The sequence below is a fragment of the Populus nigra genome, chromosome 8 (assembly GCF_951802175.1).
Source record: "Populus nigra chromosome 8, ddPopNigr1.1, whole genome shotgun sequence".
Classification (NCBI taxonomy): domain Eukaryota; kingdom Viridiplantae; phylum Streptophyta; class Magnoliopsida; order Malpighiales; family Salicaceae; genus Populus; species Populus nigra.
Window position 1 is genome coordinate 437854 of NC_084859.1, and position 22415 is coordinate 460268.

General features: G+C 35.7%; 3 protein-coding genes across 7 annotated transcripts; 2 read left to right on the plus strand and 1 right to left on the minus strand.

Moving 5' to 3' along the window:
• Window positions 1-3646: 3646 nt before the first annotated feature.
• On the plus strand, window positions 3647-7715 carry LOC133701900 (uncharacterized). Of its 3 annotated transcripts, none has more exons than XM_062126076.1 (3): window positions 3647-4264; window positions 6415-7248; window positions 7416-7715. In XM_062126076.1, exons 1-2 carry the CDS (start codon window positions 4057-4059, stop codon window positions 7227-7229), a joined length of 1023 nt encoding a protein of 340 aa, XP_061982060.1. In that variant the 5' UTR covers window positions 3647-4056; the 3' UTR covers window positions 7230-7248; window positions 7416-7715. The 3 variants fall into 3 exon arrangements, with proteins under 3 accessions (XP_061982060.1, XP_061982061.1, XP_061982059.1); XM_062126077.1 differs by having other exon boundaries at window positions 3648-3861; window positions 3955-4264; window positions 6415-7715; XM_062126075.1 differs by having other exon boundaries at window positions 3648-3861; window positions 4017-4264; window positions 6415-7715.
• Window positions 7716-8028: 313 nt separating this feature from the next.
• Window positions 8029-11992, minus strand: LOC133701899 (stromal 70 kDa heat shock-related protein, chloroplastic-like). The gene is made up of 8 exons (XM_062126074.1): window positions 11321-11992; window positions 10586-10838; window positions 10338-10417; window positions 10105-10247; window positions 9921-10019; window positions 9586-9775; window positions 9028-9426; window positions 8029-8690 (listed from the first exon to the last, which is right to left on the minus strand). Exons 1-8 carry the CDS (start codon window positions 11876-11878, stop codon window positions 8292-8294), a joined length of 2121 nt encoding a protein of 706 aa, XP_061982058.1. The 5' UTR covers window positions 11879-11992; the 3' UTR covers window positions 8029-8291.
• Window positions 11993-14762: 2770 nt separating this feature from the next.
• LOC133700877 (MACPF domain-containing protein At4g24290) lies at window positions 14763-22402 on the plus strand. 3 transcript variants are annotated; one of them, XM_062124590.1, is made up of 9 exons: window positions 14763-15037; window positions 15508-15782; window positions 16348-16399; window positions 16502-16586; window positions 18869-19070; window positions 19941-20009; window positions 20160-20346; window positions 20625-20791; window positions 21423-22402. In XM_062124590.1, exons 2-9 carry the CDS (start codon window positions 15522-15524, stop codon window positions 22110-22112), a joined length of 1713 nt encoding a protein of 570 aa, XP_061980574.1. In that variant the 5' UTR covers window positions 14763-15037; window positions 15508-15521; the 3' UTR covers window positions 22113-22402. The 3 variants fall into 3 exon arrangements, with proteins under 3 accessions (XP_061980574.1, XP_061980573.1, XP_061980572.1); XM_062124589.1 differs by having other exon boundaries at window positions 15503-15782; window positions 16348-16586; XM_062124588.1 differs by having other exon boundaries at window positions 16348-16586.
• The last annotated feature ends 13 nt before the right edge of the window (window positions 22403-22415 follow it).

Consider the following 22415-nt stretch of genomic DNA (forward strand, 5'->3'; position numbering starts at 1 on the left):
ATTAAATAACATATTGATAATTTTTTTCAAGTAACTCACTCCCGATAAAATTTTATTCACATTTCTATATTTTTTTATTTTTTGAGTATTTTTTATATTTTATTTTTTTAACACTCATACAAAACATTTTACTTTGAATTCTCAATTCATTATCATTCTCATAATTTAATTAATATTTTCCCCATTTTTCATAATATTTTCTTTTATTATTATCAAAGATTTTACGTACACGGGGGTTTACATTTATTATTTTTATTTTATATGTTTTTATTTATTTTATCTTATAGGCTAATTGTAGTTACTCATAACAACGGATTTATGTTTTTATGAATGCGCTATAAAAATACAACTAATTTATATAAAATATAAAAAGAAAAAAATGGAGATAAATTATATTAATTTTTTTGAAGTATTATGAAACTAGAAAAAAAACATGTAAAAAATTCAATATCTATTTAAAAATAAAGTTAAACCCAAAATTTTAAAAAACAAGATAAATAACATTATCAATATTTAAATAAAAAAGATTAATGTAAAGTTAAAAAAAAGCTAGGTGTTGATGAGTCTAGCAGACTAGACCCAAGCATTGGCCTATAATTTTTTTTTTAAAAAAAAAACTAAGTGTGCCTGGGTTTAGAAATCCAAGCCCACATGCTGGAGAATTTTTTTCTTCTTCTTCTTCTTCTTCTTCTTCTTCTTGTAGGAGTGGACGTTGTTCTCTCAAGTTTTTTTTATATATAATCGAGTGATTTATCGTCTAACTTGTTGCTTGTTAGGTAATTTTTTATAAACTGAAAAATTAGAATATAAGTATTTGGATCCTCAAAACTCATTTTTCGACTCGTTTAACCTAGAAACACCTTGAAAAACCTATATCAACCTCAGTAAATCCATTTTCAATTCTTAAACACACTGCAATCACTAAAAAGACAACAAAAAGAATAAAAGCTCAACAAATCCTACTATACCTTTTCCAACATGGTTATAAAAAACACTATCCACACTGAATTTCTCTCGAGAAGTCGCATCCATGTACACGGAGATTAATGTTTTTTTAGTAGCTAGAATGTGCATGTTAATCCGGGCATTTTCTCTCTTCCTAAAATTTTCTAGTGATTTTCTCTCACCACTTTAAACACACAGGGATTGAAACATTATGAAAAGAAGTTTGGTACTGAAACATGAATAGCCAAAAAAACAAGGATCAAATGATAGAAAAATTAAAATTTTAGGGATCAAATTGAATTTATCCACGCCAAAAGTCTAAATGAGGTTTTTTTTATTCTTTATCAATTCTAATTCTTATTCTTTTAATTTTTAGTTCCAATCCCAATTAAATTTTGTATTCACAAAAACAAAAGGCAAACTATCTTCAAGTAGTATCTTTAAAAGCTTAGCACATGCGAGATAATGCGAGTTGAAAGAAATGAAAACCAAAAACAAATCATGGTGTTGTGATTTTGAAGATGAAATTGCAAAGCTTGAAAGTTTGATAGATGAAATGAAAAAAAAAATTACTATTCAAAACGAACTCTTCATTATAATTAAGAACCACAGAATTTGATGTTTCCAACAGCCTAATACGCCACAGCAAAACAGGAATTGAGATAGGACCAGAGGTCGAATTACGTCCTCACAATTCTTCAAGCAACGATCCCATCGGGCATGCTCTTAAGATTATTTACTTTTAACAGCTAGCAATGCTGCTTGATCTTGATCATTACCCATGACATGAAAGAATTCTGTCTGTACGTCTGAAAAGTATCAACAACGCCAACGTCGCATGGAGGAGGAGATTGGCCAATGATTTACAAGGAGCTAGTATATATCTTGTTTCCTTGGCTACCAGGTTTAGGATTTTAGTCATGAAAAATAGTTTTTTTTAAAAAAAAACCAGTTAAAAATCCAAGTTGTTCATCGTTTTATTACTCTCGAATCCGGATTTTAAAACTCCCAAATCGGAAAAAGGTAAGGTAAGTACATTTCGTAGTTGCAGTGTGTCTTTTTGTGCTGACAAGTCATGTTGAGGACAGCAATGTATATGTGTGTGGGAAGCTTGGAAGTGAGAAGGGCAAATCAATATCCAAACAGTGAAATGTCCAAGATCGATATAGGCAATACACTGCATCGTCCCTGTATATCTTTTGGACTGCATTAATTTCCCTTGCATAGGATGCCCTTTTAGGCACGAAAAGTATCAGAGACGATTTGTCTGTTCCCAGATCTGCATGCAGCTTGACGAGATCTCACTCTACAGGTTTTGGACGAAAATTCAACCATATATAATCCCGATTCACAGCGGACAGAACTTGTATTATTCAGCCCATGAATGTTATGGAATTGGATTCTCTCTGCTATATGCAAGCATAAGGTTCCCGTCCGTAGCTCTAACATCGAGGATTTGAGATTGTGATATAGCTTCTGTGCTTGCGGATAGGAAAAATATAGGTTTAATTAAGAGAGATATATTTAGCTGTGGCTTGATTAACCAGAATTTTACCAGATCAATATTTAGTCAGCTATTAACTTAATCAAGGTTAGGTTTCGAGTCATGAATTTTTAGGATTAACCTATCAAATCAGATCGGATTTAACAGCCTCTGGGACTGGGAGGGATCAGGAAAGCCTAAAGCTAGTAATGAAAGACTAACAGCATCACTCTCAACAAGCCAAATATTCTCCTCTAATAATGGGGGGGGGGGGGGGGGGGTTTATTTCCTGTTTGGCAGTCTTTATCGTTTCTATATAATTTGGTCTCACCCTTCAAGTTCCCACCACCGTCTCCGGCTGTTGTTATGCATGTCGTCCTCCTTGGAAGCTGCCAATAAGGCAGTCACGGAGTGGTTGGAGCCCAAGAGTATATGGACAAGATCAAAGCAAAGGGAAGATTATCGGTCGATGACCTGAACCGACAACGAGAGGACGTGATCAAGAAATTAACAAACTAAAAGGGAGGACATGATCGATCAAACTACTCGAGTACATGAAGAAACTGCATGACACTCAGCACTCAGCAGGAGGAGAACCATCTTCTTTAATTTCCGAGAAGTATATATTCTGTAAGTAGTCGTGAAATTAATTAGAGCTTGAAACCTTCAAGCAAGCATGCTGTGATTTAATGAAGACAGTTCAGCAGCAAAATACTACTCCAAGCCAATGCTTCCCTAATACCGATCGTTAGAGGAATATTGACGTTCATGAAGGCTCCGTTCCTCAAACATCACCATAGCCACCATGGCCTCGTCTTATTAACTGCTGTAGAAATTCTTATATACGTGGGGTGCTATTAAGCAAATTAATTAAGGACCAAATTGTAAGTTTTGACCTTCCTCTATTTTAATATATTTGAAATTCAAAACCTTTTGTCGATTTTTTTCAAGGTTGTGGGCCAGATGAGCTGAGCGGCCCATGGGCCCCATACTCCCAGCAGTGGGTCCCCGTTTTCTCCAGCTTTAAACCCTTTCCGGCTTTTCTGCCACGTCATCGGGAAATAAAGGTCCGTGGGGCCCACTCACATGCCCCAGAGGAGGCCCGGAACCAGAGGGACCATGGGCTGTGGACCCGATCTGAAACTGCTGAGTCTATATCTGCTAGACACGTGTCCTGCTGTTTGGGGGTTTTCACATTCCGACGTCTGTAACTGATAGGACATGGGAGGATGTGTTCGTCCTCAGCCATTGACGTATTACTATTTTTGTGTTCTTCTAAATTACGTCACTGTCCTTGCAAATTAAAGAGTCTGCTTCTCATCCTTTCAAATTAAAGAAAAATACAGCACTGGTGGAGAAAATTTGCCTGGCAAAGAAGAGAAAAGATCACAAATAAAAAAGAAAGGCCTGAGAGAGAGAGAGGCAGACCTCTGGTGAGTGGTGAAGAAACAGAAATCACAAATAGACCTCTCGCTTTCTCTCTTCATTTTCCTTTCTAATTATTTTGTTTTTTTGAATTTTTTTAGGATTAGTTCCGATTTTTAATTTTATCAAATAAGGGAAAAAAATTATCTTTAATTTGTCGTAGATTCAAAGGAATTGAATTGGAATGAAGGAATCGTATTCTTATGGGTACTGAGTTAATGCGAACTCGGTGGATGGAATATAAAGACATGGCGGAGGAAGCTGGTTCTACTGTGTCGTCGCCGAGAAACAGAGTGAAGTTCTTGTGTAGCTATGGCGGAAACATCTTGCCGAGAGCCGTTGATGGCCACCTCAAGTACATCGGCGGTGAGACACGTGTCATTGCCATTCCTCGCGACATCACCTTCTCAGGTTTCCTCCTCGTCCTCTTCTCTTCTTTTATTTCATTTTTAAAATTTTTTGAAGTAAAATAAATAAATAAATGCACTGTAATTAAAGAGCCATGCTTAGTGACACGTGTCACGTGATAACATTAGCATCCTCCGTATGATACATGATGTAGCACGGTGGAATTGTACCTGCTGTGTAGATAATTACATGAAAAGCAGTACTCTTTGCAAATTGGGATGCCACACGATGGACATTCATCCTTACCGACTGATATTCTTCCTAACTTAACTAATTTAGAGGGTGATAGAGAATTATTGAGTTTTTTTTTTCAAAGTGTGTTTTGTTTGTAAATATATTAAAATAATATTTTTTTTAATTTTTAAAATTTATTTTTGATATCAGTACATTAAAATAATCTAAAAATACTAAAATTTAATTTAAAATAAAAAAATTAGATTTTCATGAAAATTAGGTTCATCCTCATTATCAAACGAGCACTTAAATATGTGTGTTTCATTGCTCCATATCAATCATGTATATCCAAAATTATTATCCAATGAATAATAAATAAAGTACATATTGATCAATCTATAACCTAACCTAAATCCAAGTTAAAATATATAGCTTATTAATGATGTTTTAAAATCTAAAATATTTAGTGCTAGGGTTCAATTAAATGCTAAACAACATTAAATTCTAAAAAGAATGTTATTTGTTCTTGTTTTGATATGAAATGAATGAGATGTAAAAAGATGATATGTTATATATGAAAATGAAAATTGTGAATTTTTTACCTAAATGTTTTTAGGGAGTATTTATACATAATGCTCCTTGTCTTTTTGCTTGGGGAGAGGGCTGGAAAGTCATTCTACCATTGTAGTGTTAATGAGATAAATATCTTTTACACATACATTAATAAGGTACATATATCTTTGACATAAACATTAATGAGAAACAAATATCTATTACACGTGATTAATAAGGGATAAATATCCTTAACATAAAATTTAATAAGGGACAAATAAAATTGATAGGTTATGAGAGACTCTTGTGCACATTGAGTAGAATCCAAGCAAAATGATAAAGATTTGACAAAAAAACCTTTCAAGGAGAAAAGTTTTGAGCTCGTGATATAAAGTCAGGTCTGTGCGTATGGTTGCAGTTATTTTTCAAAGTGTTTTTCACTTATAAATGCATCAAAATAATATTTTTTTTTAAAAAAAAAATTATTTTTGACATTAACATATCAAAATAATCTGAAAACATCAAAAAAAATATTAATTTGAAGTAAAGAAAAAATAAAAAAAATAAAATTTTTTCAAAAGCGCTTTTGAAACGTAAAAATAAACAGGTAAACGCTCCTCGAGCCCAAGAACATTTACCAATGTACTTGGGCTCAAGCGCAAGGTTGGAGGCAAGGCGCCCAAGCCCATAGGGGCACTCAAGCACCACGCCCAACCCACGAGGGTATGGGCCCAATGTTTGGGCTCGGGCCTATCGCCCTAAACCACAGAGTGTTAAGTTCAGGCATGTTGTTCAAGCCCATTGGACATTGAGCACACTTAACGCTAGGGCTCAGGCACCATGCTCGAGCTCACATGGGTGTTGAGCACGAGCCTATTAATTGGACCCATGACTATGGTGCAAGTCCAAACCATGCTCCCAAAGTCTCTTGAGGGTTTGGGTTGTTATTAAAACAGGCTTGAGCCAATTAAAAAGTTTTTCAAAAAAGTACTAATGTGTGTGTGTGTGAATACAGGAGGAGCAATATACTAAGGTGGAGTAGGCTTAGAAAATATAGCTTGTGGGAAAACAAGCAAGTGAAGTATATAGAGGACCGAGGAAATCCATGTTTCCGTGGTCCTATTAATAGCAAGGCCTGGTTCTACTACACTGAGTTACTAGCTAGTCTCAGCAGCAGCAGCATTTATATCGACTAGTATTACTAGGATTGTGATGGTGGTTGTTGTGGTGTCCGGTTCTGGTTAGTTTATTTATTTGTTTGTTTTTCTTGTTATGTTTTCTCTGCAAAAATATTTCCGCTCTAACTGTTTCTGTTAATTTCTGTCAGAGTACATTGTTTGGTACGGTGACTTTTGCATATTCTTCTGCTTATCTTATAGATGATCATGATATGGCTCTCTTAATATTGTCCTGTTTGTAACGTGCAGAGTTTACAAAGAAGCTTAGTGCAGAGTTCGAAGGAGACATGGTCCTGAAGTACCAGGTTATACCTGAAGAACTTGACGTTTTGGTGTCTGTAAAAAGTGACGAGGATCTGAAGCATATGCTTGATGAATATGACCGTCATGAAAGCGCAGGAACTCCAAAGTTCCGGGCCTTCTTGTTCCCTTCAAATCCTGCTGCAATAGAAAAAACTACTCCCATGGATCCCTGTGCACCAGAACAACGTTATCTGGATTCTATCAATGGTATGGTTCGTACAACTGCCAATTTTAAACTCCCCCCTATCAACGCAAACTGGTCCTCCTCCAGCGTCTCTGCTAGCTCCTCTCCGAAATGTACTTCTTCAGAAGGCAACACTTTTGATTCCGCGCCTCATGAACCCACCTGTGTGAATAACCATCTTGTTAGTAGAAAGCTATTGACTAGAGTCCATAGCTCTCCAAGTCTATGCAATCTGAACTCCCCCCACCACCAAAGCAATAACCTGAACAATCATCATCTTTATCAGCACCATCACCATTACTATCCACACAACCAGCAACACCATCCTCATGGTCACCAACCTTCAAGACCACCTCATGAACCTAACAGGCTATCACCATCATCACTGGGACGACCTGAATTTGGGAGAGCTCCTACTGGTATTGGCCTCCATCAATACTACTTCAGTAGACACAATTTTGGGGGTGGAAACTCCAGTAAAAAAGGGCACTATGATGAGAACCCTTATTATGGGTTTAGGACAGCTGATAGATCAGGCAGCCTTCCCCAGAGCCCCGGTAATAGAATTGTGGAGTAGAGCATCGACGAAACATCAGGTTTGCTATCACGACTTGCTGTTTTGAGCTCAAAGATGATGCAAAATACATTTTTTCTTTTATTTTCTTTATACATCAAATGTTAAAGACGGCACACAACTTTTGTTTCGGTGCTGTAATGGCTGTGCGACTGTTACTGTCTGAAAAAATTCCAGAAATCTTTTCAGGAAATGAAGCTATAGTTACACATAAAGGGATGTTCTGTGGTACATTTCAAAGTAACACAGAGGAACTTGTGATTTCTGCTGTAAACCAGAGGAGCTGGATAAGTTTAGCTCATATACGTTGCTATAATGCAACTGGAGTAATTTAAATTATTTCATATTGTTTATTTTTTTTCATTCAACCATTAGCATAGAAGATATGTAATACCTTCGTTGCATATTAATCAAACTTGTATAGTTTGTATAGTTCATTGGGTTGACCAGATAAAATTATAATTTAAAGTGACTTGATTTTAATATTGACTCCGTGGTTTTAATTTAAAGTTTAATTTAAATTACATTTTAATTGCCATGCTGATTAAAGTTTATCAAATCATGCAATATTGTGCACGTGTGTGGTAGATTAAAATTATTGATCTGTCAACCACCGACCTAGATTAGATTTTAGATCAATTGCCAAGCTGATTGGGACAATTTTTTTACAAGCAATGAGATTGTCAAACTAGAATTCCTTTACCATCAAGTTGCAAAAATAAAGTTAGAGTGGGCTAAAAACACTTTGACCAGCATCTAAATCCAGATATCAGGAGGAGACTTGAACAGCCGCATGCACACATAGACCAACAATTTGTTACACTAAATCTGGGCAATCATTAATAAACAAAAGTGCAGGGTCCATGCACCCAAAATTTCTGGCTAGTAATATTGCTGTTGGTGTTTAATCCTCTATACTACTAGAAACAATCTGTTCTCAGTTCGATGTAGCAAAAATGTCTGGAAACTTGACTGCCTTTGCACCAGACCCAATCCCCACAAAATTTATTATACACATTTCAATGACATAGAAGGGGAAAAAACACAGCCAACAGTTCTGCCATCTCATTTGCTGTCTGTGAAATCTGCATCAATGACATCTCCATCAGGTCCCTTGCTTGATGAATCCGTGGGTCCAGCTTCACCGCCAGGGGCAGGGCCGGCTCCGGGCGCTGCACCCGGTTGGTTGTAAAGGGATTGGCCAAGTTGCATGACTTCTTGATTGAGGGCAGTCATGGCATCTTTCATCACTTGAGTTGATCCACCTGCAATTGCATCCTTGAGCTCTTGGAGCTTTGCCTCAACCTTCTCTTTGACAGGGGCTGGAACCTTCTCCCCTAGCTCCTTAAGCTGCTTCTCAGTCTGGTAGACAACAGAATCTGCCTGGTTCTTTGTGTCAATGGCATCTCTCTTCTCCTTGTCTTCCTTTGCAAACCTCTCAGCTTCGCTGACCATCCTCTCAACCTGCATAAAATTCACAAGTCAATATACCCTGTTCTACCATGAGAGCAATTGATCAGCTCTGACACTGCATTGGCTAAAGAGCCTGTCAGTTATTAGTTGGCGCACTTATCCTATAAACAAGAGTATCATAGCATTCAGGCGTGTCTATAAACAAGAGTATCCTAGCAAGCACATTAACCGTGAAATTCCAATTTTAAAGAGCAGGTAGAATACGGAAGGAGCCAGCACCACAGCTCAAAACATGAGATGAATTTCCTATTTTAACCAGAAGTTTATATGCACTCGTTAATGCAGTATCAAATGCTATCCATATTGAATAGTTCGGGGACAGACATACCTCATCACTAGGTAAGGTGCTAGCACCAGTAATGGTGATGTCTTGCTTCTTCCCTGTGCCTTTGTCGATGGCAGTGACAGAGAGAATACCATTGGCATCAATGTCGAACTTCACTTCAATCTGAGGAACCCCTCTCGGAGCTGGTGGGATACCATCCAGGCGGAAGCTGCCAAGAGATTTGTTGTCCCTCACAAACTCTCTTTCACCCTGAAGAACATTGATTTCTACACTAGTCTGTCCATCAGCAGCAGTTGAGAACACCTCTGACTTGGAGGTTGGAAGAGTGGTGTTTCTTGGGATGATTTTTGTCATAACACCTCCTAGAGTTTCCAGACCAATAGATAATGGAGTCACATCCAGCAGCACAATGTCACTGACATCTCCAGCCAAGACACCAGCCTAGAAATGAACCAGAGTAAAGATCAGTTCACAAGAAAATTTACCACAACTGCAGAGATTTTGCCCTATGCAAATATATACCGTCAATTTTAACCATGTAATTGACAGTAATCTTAAAAAGACAGCATGTCTTGTTTAAGAGTAGGGAAGTAGCCTCACCTGAACTGCAGCACCTAGGGCAACAACTTCATCTGGATTGACAGTGACATTGGGGTCCTTCCCGGTCAACTTCTTTACAAGCCCCTGTACAGCTGGAATTCGTGTTGATCCACCGACAAGGATCACTTCATCTAGATCCTTAAAAGACAGTTTGGCATCCCTCAAGGAGTTCTCAACTGGGGTTTTAAGCCTGGTGGAAAGAACAAAATCAGTAGGTTAGGATGCCACATTTCTTACAGCAATGAGCTCGCACCACCAAAGCATTCAAAGCAAAGACAAAAATGCAGATGATGGCTGGATGCACACAAGCTGATTTCAACAGCTAAATAAAATACCTGTCAAGCAGATCAGAGCATAACTCCTCAAACTTGGCCCTTGTCAGAGTGGTCTCAATGTGCTTGGGGCCATCTGCAGTAGCAGTGATGAAAGGCAAACTGCAGAAGAAGAGAATGTTTTATCAGTTGAAATTTATACAATTTCAGAGAACGAGAGAGAAGTCTACAGGCACAAAACAAGTACCTGATGTTTGTCTGAGTCAAAGAAGACAGCTCCATCTTAGCTTTCTCAGCTGTCTCAGTTAGCCGCTGAAGTGCTTGTTTATCTTTCAAGAGATCAATACCTTCATCTCTCTTAAAGTCACCAGCAAGCCAATCAACAACTCTCTGCATAGAAAAAATCAAACAGTTAACTCACTTGGAACTAAATCAACAGAAGTGTAATGAACTTTTGCAATAAAGAAGAGCAGTTCCAACCTTGTCAAAATCATCACCACCCAAATGTGTATCTCCTGAAGTAGAAAGCACTTCGAAGACTCCATCACCAACCTCCAGCACTACATAGAAAAAAGAGGATGTTCAGTTTGTGTCTTCAATGTTCCCCTTTTTTTTTTGACAGGGGCAGAAAACAAAAAAAAGCTTTCATAATCTTTTATTTCACAATCACAACAATACCACTAATGTTTTTTGCACTTTGCAATTAATGACCTGCAACAATAAAATACCTGAAACATCAAAAGTACCACCACCGAGGTCAAATACTAGAATGGTTTCATTGTTCTTCCTTTCAAATCCATATGCTAATGATGCAGCAGTCGGTTCATTGATGATTCGAAGAACCTCCAGGCCAGCAATGCGGCCAGCATCCTTTGTTGCTGTCCTTTGGGAATCGTTGAAGTAAGCAGGCACAGTAACAACTGCTTTGGTCACTTTGTCATTCAAAAACTTTGAAGCATCATCCACAAGCTTTCTCAAAACCTAAATTTACACAAGTAAAAACACAATATAAGATAATTGAAACAACCAACGATGACAATGTGGAAAGAAAATACTTTGAGCTAGGAGCTCATTATCCAAAACCTAACAAGCATGGAACATCAATATTAAAGTTTATTCCGCCATGCATCCCCGAGGATAAAAAAAGGGCCAAACATTTAGTTGCAACTAAACCCTAACACCAACATAGCATACAGCTAGATTACAAGGTTAATTACTAATGCAATTACACTTTGAAGCATTCAAGCTTCCAAAAACACAAAAAACTTCGTATTTTCCAACCCCAAATCAACTAAAACCAAACACAAATACACCAAAAGCCAATCCAACTTATACCCATCAAAGAAACATTCCTAAGCACCAAAATTCAACCAAAAAAAATAACCATTCAAGTATCAGGAAAAACAACAGACCCACAATTCCAAATTCAATAAAAAAGGAGTCAGAAAGCAATCTCAATATACCTGAGCTGAAATCTCCTCAGCAGCAAACTGTTTCCCAATAGCAGGACACTCCAATTTCACATTTCCATTCTCATCCCTCACAACCCTATACGAAACTTGTTTAGACTCCTCATCGACTTCACTCATCTTCCTCCCAATAAACCTCTTCACCGAAAAGAAGGTGTTTTCCGGGTTCACCACCGCCTGCCTTTTTGCAATCTGCCCCACGAGCCTATCCCCATTTTTTGTATACGCCACAACCGATGGCGTAGTCCTCTGCCCCTCTGCGTTTGTAACTATCGTGGGTTTCCCTCCTTCCATCGCCGCCACTGCCGAATTGGTGGTCCCCAGATCAATCCCAACTACTTTCTCATTCACTACCCTAACGGGGGCTGTACTATACCTTCTTCTTGAAGTATTATTTGTATGTTTTAAGGAAGTAGCTGTGGTTCCTCTAAGGTTCTGACCAAAGAATACTGATGATCTTGGCGCAAAAGAAAACCTGGGTTTTATCGAAGATGTTCCACCAATTCCGCCGCCGCCGCCAAGAACGTGAATCTGGGCAGTTGAAGAAGCCATTTTACTCTGATTATCTCTTGGAAATGAACCGAAAAGGTTGAAAGAGAAGGAGAGGCAAAACCCTAAGGAGGTGTTGATATGTGTGGTTTGCAGAGGATAAGAGAAGGGGAGGGGAGGGTTGGGTTTTGGGCTTATAGAGAAAGCAGGGCCAGGGTTAGGTGGTGACACGTGGCATGTTCTAGAATGATCTAGGGCTGCCCGTTTGTGTGTTCAAGGGCAGTGATGATGGTCGTTGAATTGAGGGTCTAGCATGGGACCCCGCTGCCCCTGCCCGGATAATCATTGAGGTAGTTCGGTAGTGTTTGTTTTTTTATTTATTTTTGAGAAATTTTAAATTTTATTTTATTTTAAATTATTTTGGATAATTTAACATATTGATTTTATTACAATTTTAAACACTTTACTTAGGTGGTGAACTTTCTCTAGCTCAGTATATTAATTTAAAAAATTTAAGATTTAAAATTTAATTTAAAAAACCTCAATCAACTTGATACAATGATCTAAAAAATCTAAAATATAATTAGAATTGAATGTTTTTATTAAACTAAATAAGATTTTAAATTGGTGAAATCTAGTCAACTTATTTGAGTTTTTTTATTCAAATCTCATATAAAACCAGTGTAGTTAGTATCATGAAAAAATAAAACAAAACGATATTGTTTTATTTTTTTTAAATAACATTTATCATAATCTTGTTGCAGCAACTACTTTTAGCATACAAGTCTAGTGATAGAGCGTTTGAGCGTGTTTGACTATGGTTGCGATTACTTTTTAAAGTATTTTTCACTCAGAAATATATCAAAATAATATATTTTTTTATATTTTAAAAATGATTTTTGACACTAGCACATTAAAATAATATGAAAACATTAAAAAATATATTAATTTGAAGCAAGGAAAAACATAAAAAATTATCATATTTTTTCAAAAACGTTTTTGAAACGCAAAAACAAGTAGGGCCGAATGTTACTTGACACCTCATTTTCGAACCACCGCTATGAAATATCAAGTTGAGGAGATTACTCATCTATTTAATTTTTTGTTTTCGTATTTAAAAAAATAATTTTTTTTATTTTTTATTTCAATTTTTTTTTATATTTTTTAGTTTGATGTATTAATATAAAAAATAATTTTTTTTTTAAAAATACTGTTTTTATAATTTTTGAACAAAAAATTACTTTAAAAAACAATCACTGCTAGACTCTTAAATATTCTCTTAAAGTGTGGTAGCGATTATTCTTTAAAATATTTTTTTTATCTATAAATGTATTAAAATAATATTTTTATTATTTTTTAAAAAATTATTTTTGACACCAACATATCAAAAAGATCTAATATATATATATATATATATATATATATATATATATATATATATATATCAAACCGTCTCTTAATTCAAACCTCATGTATTCAAAACGAAATTTAGATACATGAATCCCTCTCCATGTAAAAAATAAAAATTTAATCCTTTCCTTCAACATGTTTATGCAAACTTGAACTTGTGTTATGGTCATTATTGTCAGATCTTGGTATTTTAAAACTAATAGTTGTTTTTAAAAATAGTTTTTTATTAAAATAAATTTTTTTAAAGATTTATTTTAAATATCAATACATTAAAAAAATATAAAAATTAACTTACTATAAAAACAATTTTAAAATATAAAAATAAACATGCTCGTGAAAAACAATAAATATGGTATTTGAAGAAAGAAAAAACCGATCGCATTTGACTTAAAAAAAAAACACTAAAACCTGTCCTGTCATGGATGCAATTAGGTAAGAAAGAGAGATGACAACGAGCTGTCCGAAGAAAAATTAAAATATAAATAATAAAATAAAGAAAAAAGTTACATCACTAAAAAAAAAAAAAAACCAGAAAATGCCAACGAAAATATCCTGTCACGGAATATTTGTTTTGTCATCGCAATGATAATTAATATTCATATTATTCAACCTTTTTTTATTCTTCGAAAACTCACACCTTTATTTTCCTCCGCCGCTGCCTTCACATGCATTCTTTACCCCATCGAATAAAGTTAGGTCCATCTTCCGAGCTGCCACCCTTTCTCATTAAATTGTATTAAATTTTATAAATAAAAATAATTTTATAATATTTTTTTAATTAAAATAATCAGTTTTTTTTTATTAACATTGGTATCCGAGTTGCGCATCTCAACTAATACTACGAACCCTAAAATTAATAACTATGTAAACTTGTAGTAACCATCATATTAGGTTCAAACTCTTACCACCGAGTCACTTAGAGCCTGTTTGGCTCTGCGGTTGAACCTGCGTTTGACCAAATTTCAATTGTTTTGGTTAAAATTAAGTGCGGTTTGTACTTTTTGGATCGTTTTAATGTGCGAATGTCAAAAATGATTTTTAAAAAATGAAAAAACATCATTGGCATGTATTTCGGCATGAAAAGCTATTTGAAAAGCAACCACTACCACACTGCCAAACATGCTATTACTATATGATTAATCAACTTTGATACAATGAGATTTGATTCAATAATACAGATTTTCTCACCAGTTTGATTAAAATTATAAGAAAAATATCTAGGAATATAAAATAAGATATTTTAAAAATGTTTTTTTTAAAATATTTTTTTATTTGTTTTAAATTAATATTTTTTAATATTTTTATATATTTTATAAAGGGTGTTAAAATTAGTTTCTTAAAAATAAAAAAAATATTTTTTTTATATATTTTTAAATAAAAAATATATTAAAAAATAATATTTAAACATCGAATAAATAAATAATATTACGGTAGAATAGTCTAGAGTGTAGACTAGTCTGTCCCCTTCATTCACATGTCAAACAGAATCTCTATGCTCTGGTCAAACTTATTTTTTATTTCTATTTTTATTTCTGGGCATTTCTTCTTCTTATTCTAACAAATGAAATCACTCCCATCAACCCCTTTTTCTTTTCATTTAGGGTTTCTCTCTCTCTAGAAACTCCCCCCTCTCTCTCTAAAAGGATTCTCCTTTACCATCCCGTTTCTCGAACCCAAAGTCCGGTGCTCGCGTCCTGCACAGCTCATTTGTCAATTTCCGAGCTCCACCCTGCTTTAATTTCACCGCTGTTTGAGCTCGGTTTTTACCTGTAGTTGATGATTCAAGAAAATCGATTGCTTCCATGCGGGAATGTACGGGTTTTACTTCATTTTGAGCTTAATACAAGCATGCGTTTCACCCATCGCTGAAAGGAGCTTAGATCTGCTTTCTGTTTCAAAAACTGCTTCAAATTCGCTTAAATTTGACCATGATTCTGTTTTTTATTTTTTCCAACTCTGAAGCATTTTGTGGGTTGATTGATAATATAGTTGAATCATGTATGGTTAATATCAGCTAAGTGTGTTTTTTTTAATTATTTAATTAATTTAAAAGAAATTGTATTAAATTACCCTAAAAAATGAGAAATTGGTTTTATGCCTTATAGACGAGTAAAAAAAAATTATCTTTTGTCGACTGGAGCTGTTTTTGAATTGGTTTGTTGCTTAATTTAAGGGATGTGTAATGCGTGTGGATTTTTAAGGGCAGAGTAGAGCATGTTTTGACGTAATAGACCTAATTTATGGTTTCTGAAATGGTTGCTTCTGCTTTTGGTGAAGAGTAGTGACGTGCTGAGTAATGGCGCTTAGAGTTCCAGCTCCGGAGGCAGCTGAGATTGCAATTGGGGCAATAGGGCGTGGATATGATGTGGCAATTGATCTAAGGTTGAGGTATTGTAAAGGGGATCTAAAGGATCCACGCTTGATCGAGATTGATGAGGATGGGGGTCGAGAAATCATTTTGCCAGGTGGGATTTCAATTCCGAATGTGTCCAAATCGATAAAGTGCGACAAGGGGGAGCGAACTCGGTTTAGGTCTGATGTTCTGTCATTCCAGCAGGTTGTTGCTAAATTGTTTACTTTGATCGCCTCATAATTTGGTTGTTTTATGACAAAACAGATTCGGAGTTCTTTGCTTTTGCTATTAATTAGTTGGTCAAAACACATTTCTGCATTTTCATCTCCTATAATATAATTTTTTCTTGATTGCTCGCTCGCTTCTTAATGCACTCCACTCTTTCCTCTGCATTGTTGTAATCCATATGTCAATTGAACTGGCTCATTTAAATTGTTGTTGCATTGCCTCTTTTGTATACCTTTTCTTCTAGTTAAAACCTCTTGACTCAATGAGCTGTAATAAAAGTTTCTCCAGATATCAGTTTTTTTTACATATTTGCATAGCTAATGGGACGAGTTGTGATGAGGTTTTCATTCTTGCTGTTTGTCAAATATTTAACACGCTGTTCAATATACTGGACTAGGTTGTTGGAAGGACAGTATGCTTGTTCCTTTTGTTTTACATGCCTTACGTGACAATAGAATATGACAGAGAAGGATATCATGTTTGTGGGTTTCTTTTTCTTTCCCGTTTCTCATTGTCTCCACTTTTCCTTGCTTTCTTCCAGATGTCAGAGCAGTTCAACCAGGAATTGTCCTTGACTGGAAAAATTCCCTCAGGTCTTTTCAATGCCATGTTTGAATTCTCAAGTTGTTGGCAGAAAGATGCTGCCAACACTAAAACCCTTTCTTTTGATGGAGTGTTCATTACGCTCTATACAGTTGCTTTAGAGAAGTCTCAGATGGTACTTCGTGATCATGTTAAGAAGGCTGTCCCATCAACATGGGATCCTGCTGCATTAGCAAAGTAAGTTTTTTATATTTTTTATTTTCAATCAAATTGTGAGATTGCAGTCATTATTCATGCCTCATCTGAGAGATAGCTTGTCTTTGATTCTGATAGTGACTTCTATTATAAACTCTTGATATCCAATAGAACCTTTTTTGTTTTTAATAAATATCCATGATTTTGCTATTTTTGTGTCATCAGAATCTCTGAAATTTAAAATGCCATGCACCAATTTTATCTTATATGACAATTTCATACAACGGTGATGTAATTAATTGGATGTGTGACTCTATAGCTTATGTTTTCTTTTTATAGAAGATTGAACCCCTAAAGTAGGGTTAATTGGGAAGGAAACAAAATGAAAAGGAGAGGAAGAACAAGGAACGGGGAGAAAAAATGAGCAAAGCAGTTCTTCTAAATCAAACCCGAATCAATATGCCAGAGAACCTGTCCATTACATTCATAGCATCCCTACTTGTAAAACTGAAAGATGGGGTATGGGATATGAAATGTGAAATTAAAACTTATCAATTAAGAGATTCTAAACATCTTGGAAGATCTGGAGAACCCAAAGATAATATAAGTCCTACATTTTCACCAACATGTGTTCTTTTCCCACTAAAATTTGTAAAAAAAAGAAGCTGATAGCTCATCCAAGATCATCTTGTAAATGTTGGTTTGCTTTCTTGTTTTTTCATTCTCTTTCATAATGCAAGAGAAAATCATTCAGGTACGGTATTAGTATGACTGACAGACTTGTTTTAAGCTAGTGCATATCTTAAGATCTGTTATATTATCTTTTGTTGAACCTTGAGATATTAGAGTACAATTGCTTGAGTCCTTGTTAAAACTCTACATATCTACTGGATCAAATATGCACTAGCTTAAAATGAGGTTTTAGTTAAAAACTCTCTACCTGCTCCCTCAAGTAATCTCTTATTGAATTGGTTAAGTAGTTTTACAAATCTACTTTAATGCCAGTCTTAGAGGCTTCATATTTCCACTATAATAAAAGGAGTTTTTTTCAGTTTAAATGCTGTGACCTAATTAAGTAACCTTTTATTAAATTGGTTATGTAAAATTTTAGAGTTCTACTGAAACATCAAAACCAGTCGCAAGGAAAGCATACTAAAGAGCACCAGGAAAAGGAAGTATCTCATAGATTGTGAAAAGTTCAATTTAGAGTACAGAGGATATCAATGTTGTATTACCTTTAAAAACACCATTAACAGTTTATAAACTGTGAAATCTCAAATTGCTAATTGCAAAGGCTTCCATGGAGAGAGGGGTGAAGACCCCGTTTGGTTATATTGTCAAACATCCCTATTGAATCCTGATTTTCTACTTTGCTTGAAGAAGTAATTTTATTGTAAAAAAAACTAACTATGAATTTTTGGATTTTATTTCAGTTGACACTGAACTAGATAATTTAAAAAAGGGGCATAAGATTAATTAAAAATATAAGATAGCATGTGCAGAAAATGGGCTTGCTAATATCATTCTCTACTCTCTCAAATGTCTGCAATTCTTGTCAACAGCCTTGTATAGCAAGTAATGTGTTCTGCATTTTGACCAACTTGTATGCGTTAACTGTTAAGAATTTGCCACCACCCTCAGAAAGAAGAATCTTAAATGGGTACTTTTACTGGCATACTTCTATGTCAATGCCTTGTTGCACAACGCTTGAATGGCTGGACCTTCAAATTCTTGTCTCCAGTACAACACATCAACAGCTTGGCTGCATTTCATAACGAGTTGCAAGCTTCCTATCTTGCATAACGCAATCGAATTTCATTTTCCATTTGAGATATTCATGGCCAGTCCTTGTCATAACAGCAGCTGTGCTTTTATAAATAAACGTACAGTATTTATAGGACAGAATTTGATAAGTTCCTACTGATAACAATGTGGTGTATGATGAACCTGAGCATGGATGCCGTGGTTGATATGGTTTAACGCAATTCAAGCTCTACAGTTTTATTCTAAGTTCACCCTTTTCTGTTAGATTTGTCACTAGGATTTGTGTTTGTTTGTGTTTCAAAGAAACTGTTATTGCCTTGGCTCCTTTTCCTTTTGTGGAATTGTGATTGCAGTCTGTACTGGTTGAAATGCATGTATTTGGTTTCCATTCTTAAAATTCTGCTTTATATATTGATGTAAATCTGTTTAACGTGTTTTTTTTTTGTCTCTGTCCTTTTTCTGAAGGTATGTAGAAAAAGTTGCTTTCCATTTGAAAAAAAAGTGTGCCGCCCTAAGTTTTTAAATCAAACTGGAATTTGAAAATATGCTTGTTGTTTCAGGTTTATTGAGACATTTGGCACTCATATCATTGTTGGTGTCAAGATGGGTGGGAAGGACGTAATATATATGAAACAACAACATTCATCAACTCTTCAGCCAGCTGATCTACAGAAGAGATTAAAGGAGATGGCAGATAGGAGGTTTTTAGATACGAATGGACAGTATGGTATGGCTTCTGAGCAAGTGGACCAGAATAACAAGGTTTGTGATTAGTTTGTCCATGCTACCTTTTTTTTATATATATATAATTTGGAATCTAAGCATTTAACATGTGATCTGATTTTTGAAATCCTACAATCTGATTCTTACATGTAGATCTAATTTTCTGATCATCACATAACTAAAATACATAAGATTTTACCTGAAATTCTTATGTCATGCTTATTTGATAAACTTTATTCTACAATCACAATCCATGCTGTAGTGTCATGGGTTTCCTTGAATACTTGGATGCTATGGTATATTAGGTTCTCCTTCATGATCATAGTTGAGCTTCTGCACTTGACTAATTATGGATTAGGCTGGCAGGTTGTATTTCTAATCCAAATATGTAAAGGAGATTATGAATGTCTTTGAAAACATTTGGATTTGGGAGATGAAGTGCACAACAGAAGTGTTGTTTGGTGTTAACACACCGGATGTTGATCACGATTAGATTTGTTAAGGGAAAAAACTTGTAGAATGAGGTTTGCAGTAGCTTGATTTCAGAAATTAGACATAAGAAAAGGTATCCACTATAGACCATTATAGTCTTCTTGGCTGCAAAACAACAAAACCCGTTGTCAAACAGGAACGTAATGGTATTAGCAGTTGTTATATAACAGCAGTCTTTTGATTCCATGGCATTGAGGCCTGTGCTAATGGAGCAAACCATATGACATGAAGTATCAAAATTGAAACTGTCACGGGAGTGCAAATGATCTCTAAATTGCCATTATATCAACAAAAATGATTTGCCTGTTGGGTTTCTATGTAAATACCATGTAAACCACATGAGTGTGGGCACACTCAATTGGCGTTTTTGTTTATATTATAATTTCAAGGCCTCTCATCCGAACACTTTTGCTTCAGCTTGGAATTAGGGAGCAGAGGCTGAGGTTTGCCGATACCAATCCATCAAGCTCGTATTCTCACAAGGAGGTAGTGTCCCTGATATGTTTATTCTTCATTTGGATTGGATGAATTCTTGATATGCTTGTCAAACTCATCTGCTGATATTTTGAAGATCTCTAGGGTTTTCTTTGGTGAAAATTATAATTTTGATTGTTATTGCTTAATGACTGATTGCAGGATATTGTAAGAATTTACAAGAGAAGAGGTGGAAGGGATAATGGGATCTTATCCCATACCGAATGGTTGCACAGTGTTCAATCTGAGCCTGATGTTATCTCAATGTCCTTTATCCCAGTTACCTCTCTGTTATATGGTGTCCCAGGGAGTGGATTCTTGAGCCATGCCATAAATCTCTATTTACGATGTGAGTGAAAAATGTTCTGAAGTTTGTAACTTCATTGTATTCTGTTTTGCATTAGTGTTACTAGTGATCAAATCATGTATGGATAGTTGTTTTGGTTTTAGTAAAAATTTGCTTGCTTATCAGTAGACATTCTTTTTCTGGGCTTTTCAATCTTTTTGCCACGAGTTCATTGTGACATTGACATGTTTTTCATTGTAACTTCATTACTTTTCTTCTATTGCTGGGATTCATTTGTGCTCATTAGAAATGACTTCCATGTTTCTGCTAATGCATACTAGATAAGCCCCCAATTGAAGAGCTACACCAGTTTTTGGAATTTCAGCTGCCTAGGCAGTGGGCACCAGTGTTCAGTGAACTTCCCTTGGGGCCACAGCGGAAGCAACAAAATACAGCTTCATTACAGTTCAGTCTCATGGGGCCAAAGCTTTTTGTGAACACTACTCCGGTAAAGCTTCTCTCGTCTGCTCAAATTGTTGTTTTCAATTGGATTTACTAGATACTTTAAACCATGACGGTCTCGTGCTCATATACTGTGTATTACTTATTGTCTTCAACCAGTAAAGATCTAATATGATGATGTTGTATGGTTTCATATAAGAAAATAGAATTTCCAAGTAGTGCTATATCCATAAGGTCTATTTATCTGAAGTTTTTCTGGTTGATGATGTGGATCCCAGATTGCAAATATTTGCTGTGTGCATTCCCTGTACCATAAATCTGGGTATTACTATATAAATCTGTTAGATATAGCCTTTTCAATATTTTTATCTTTCTCAACTTGGCAGTGCTGCCATAGCACAATTGCATTCATCAATCAAGAATTTTAATATCACATCAAAATTTCTTCCAATACTTCCTGAGAAAATTTCACAGATAAACCAAGTAACCCAATTCATTTCATTTTCTTGTTACCAGCGGTTTTCAGGCAAACTAAAATAACTCAAACCATCTAATATTCCTCCATTCAATGATGATGTAGAATGCCAAAAATGGTGATGGTTCTGCTATGAATTTGTTTTCTGCTAGATTCTGATTTATAATTCATTCATTTGTTTATTTCATCATTTGTCTGATAGGTTGATGTGGGCAAGAGACCAGTGACCGGCCTTAGGCTCTATCTAGAAGGTAAAAGGAGCAATCGCTTAGCCATACACTTGCAGCACCTCTCGTCTCTTCCAAAAATCTTCCAACTTAAAGATGATTCAAATGGTAATACCAACCAAGAATCCTATGAACGCAAATACTATGAGAAAGTTCAGTGGAAGCATTTTTCTCATATCTGCACAGCCCCTGTGGAGTCTGATGAAGATCTTTCTATAGTAACTGGAGCTCAGTTACAAGTTGTGAATTCCGGGTTTAAAAATATTCTCTTTTTGCGACTTCGGTTTTCAACCGTGTTGGGAGCTGTATCTGTGAAGCAACCAGAGTGGGATGGATCGCCAGGGTTGGCACGCAAGTCCGGCCTCATATCAACCTTAATCAGCCATCACTTCACGTCAGTGCAGAAGCCTCCTCCACGGCCTGCTGATGTAAATATAAATTCAGCTGTATACCCTGGTGGTCCTCCTATGCCATCTCAAGCCCCTAAGCTTCTCAAGTTTGTGGACATAACAGAGATGACTAGAGGACCACAAGAAACTCCTGGCTATTGGGTTGTTTCTGGGGCAAAACTAGCGGTCGAGAAGGGCCGGATTTCTCTCCGGGTTAAGTATTCCTTGTTGACTCAGTTATTATCTGATGATGAGGATGTCGAAACAGAGCACTAAAGGATTTTATACTCAGCCTACAATGAAGACAAAATACAAGTCCAAAAATGAGAGAATCGAATCGAATCATTGGGATTGGAAGTGGTAGGAGGTAAATTGTTGTTGTAAAAGCGTGGTCACCACCAATTCTTTTGCCTGTAATGTAATTATGCTTCTGTTGTAGATTCTTCAATTGGCGAGTTCAATCTGGTGATAAGTTCTTTATTCGCCAGGGTTGGCTATCGACTCATCTATTGTATGATGATCATAGTTATTAAATGTAGCTTGGCTTAGCAAGTTGATCTGATAAATTTGTGATCTCAA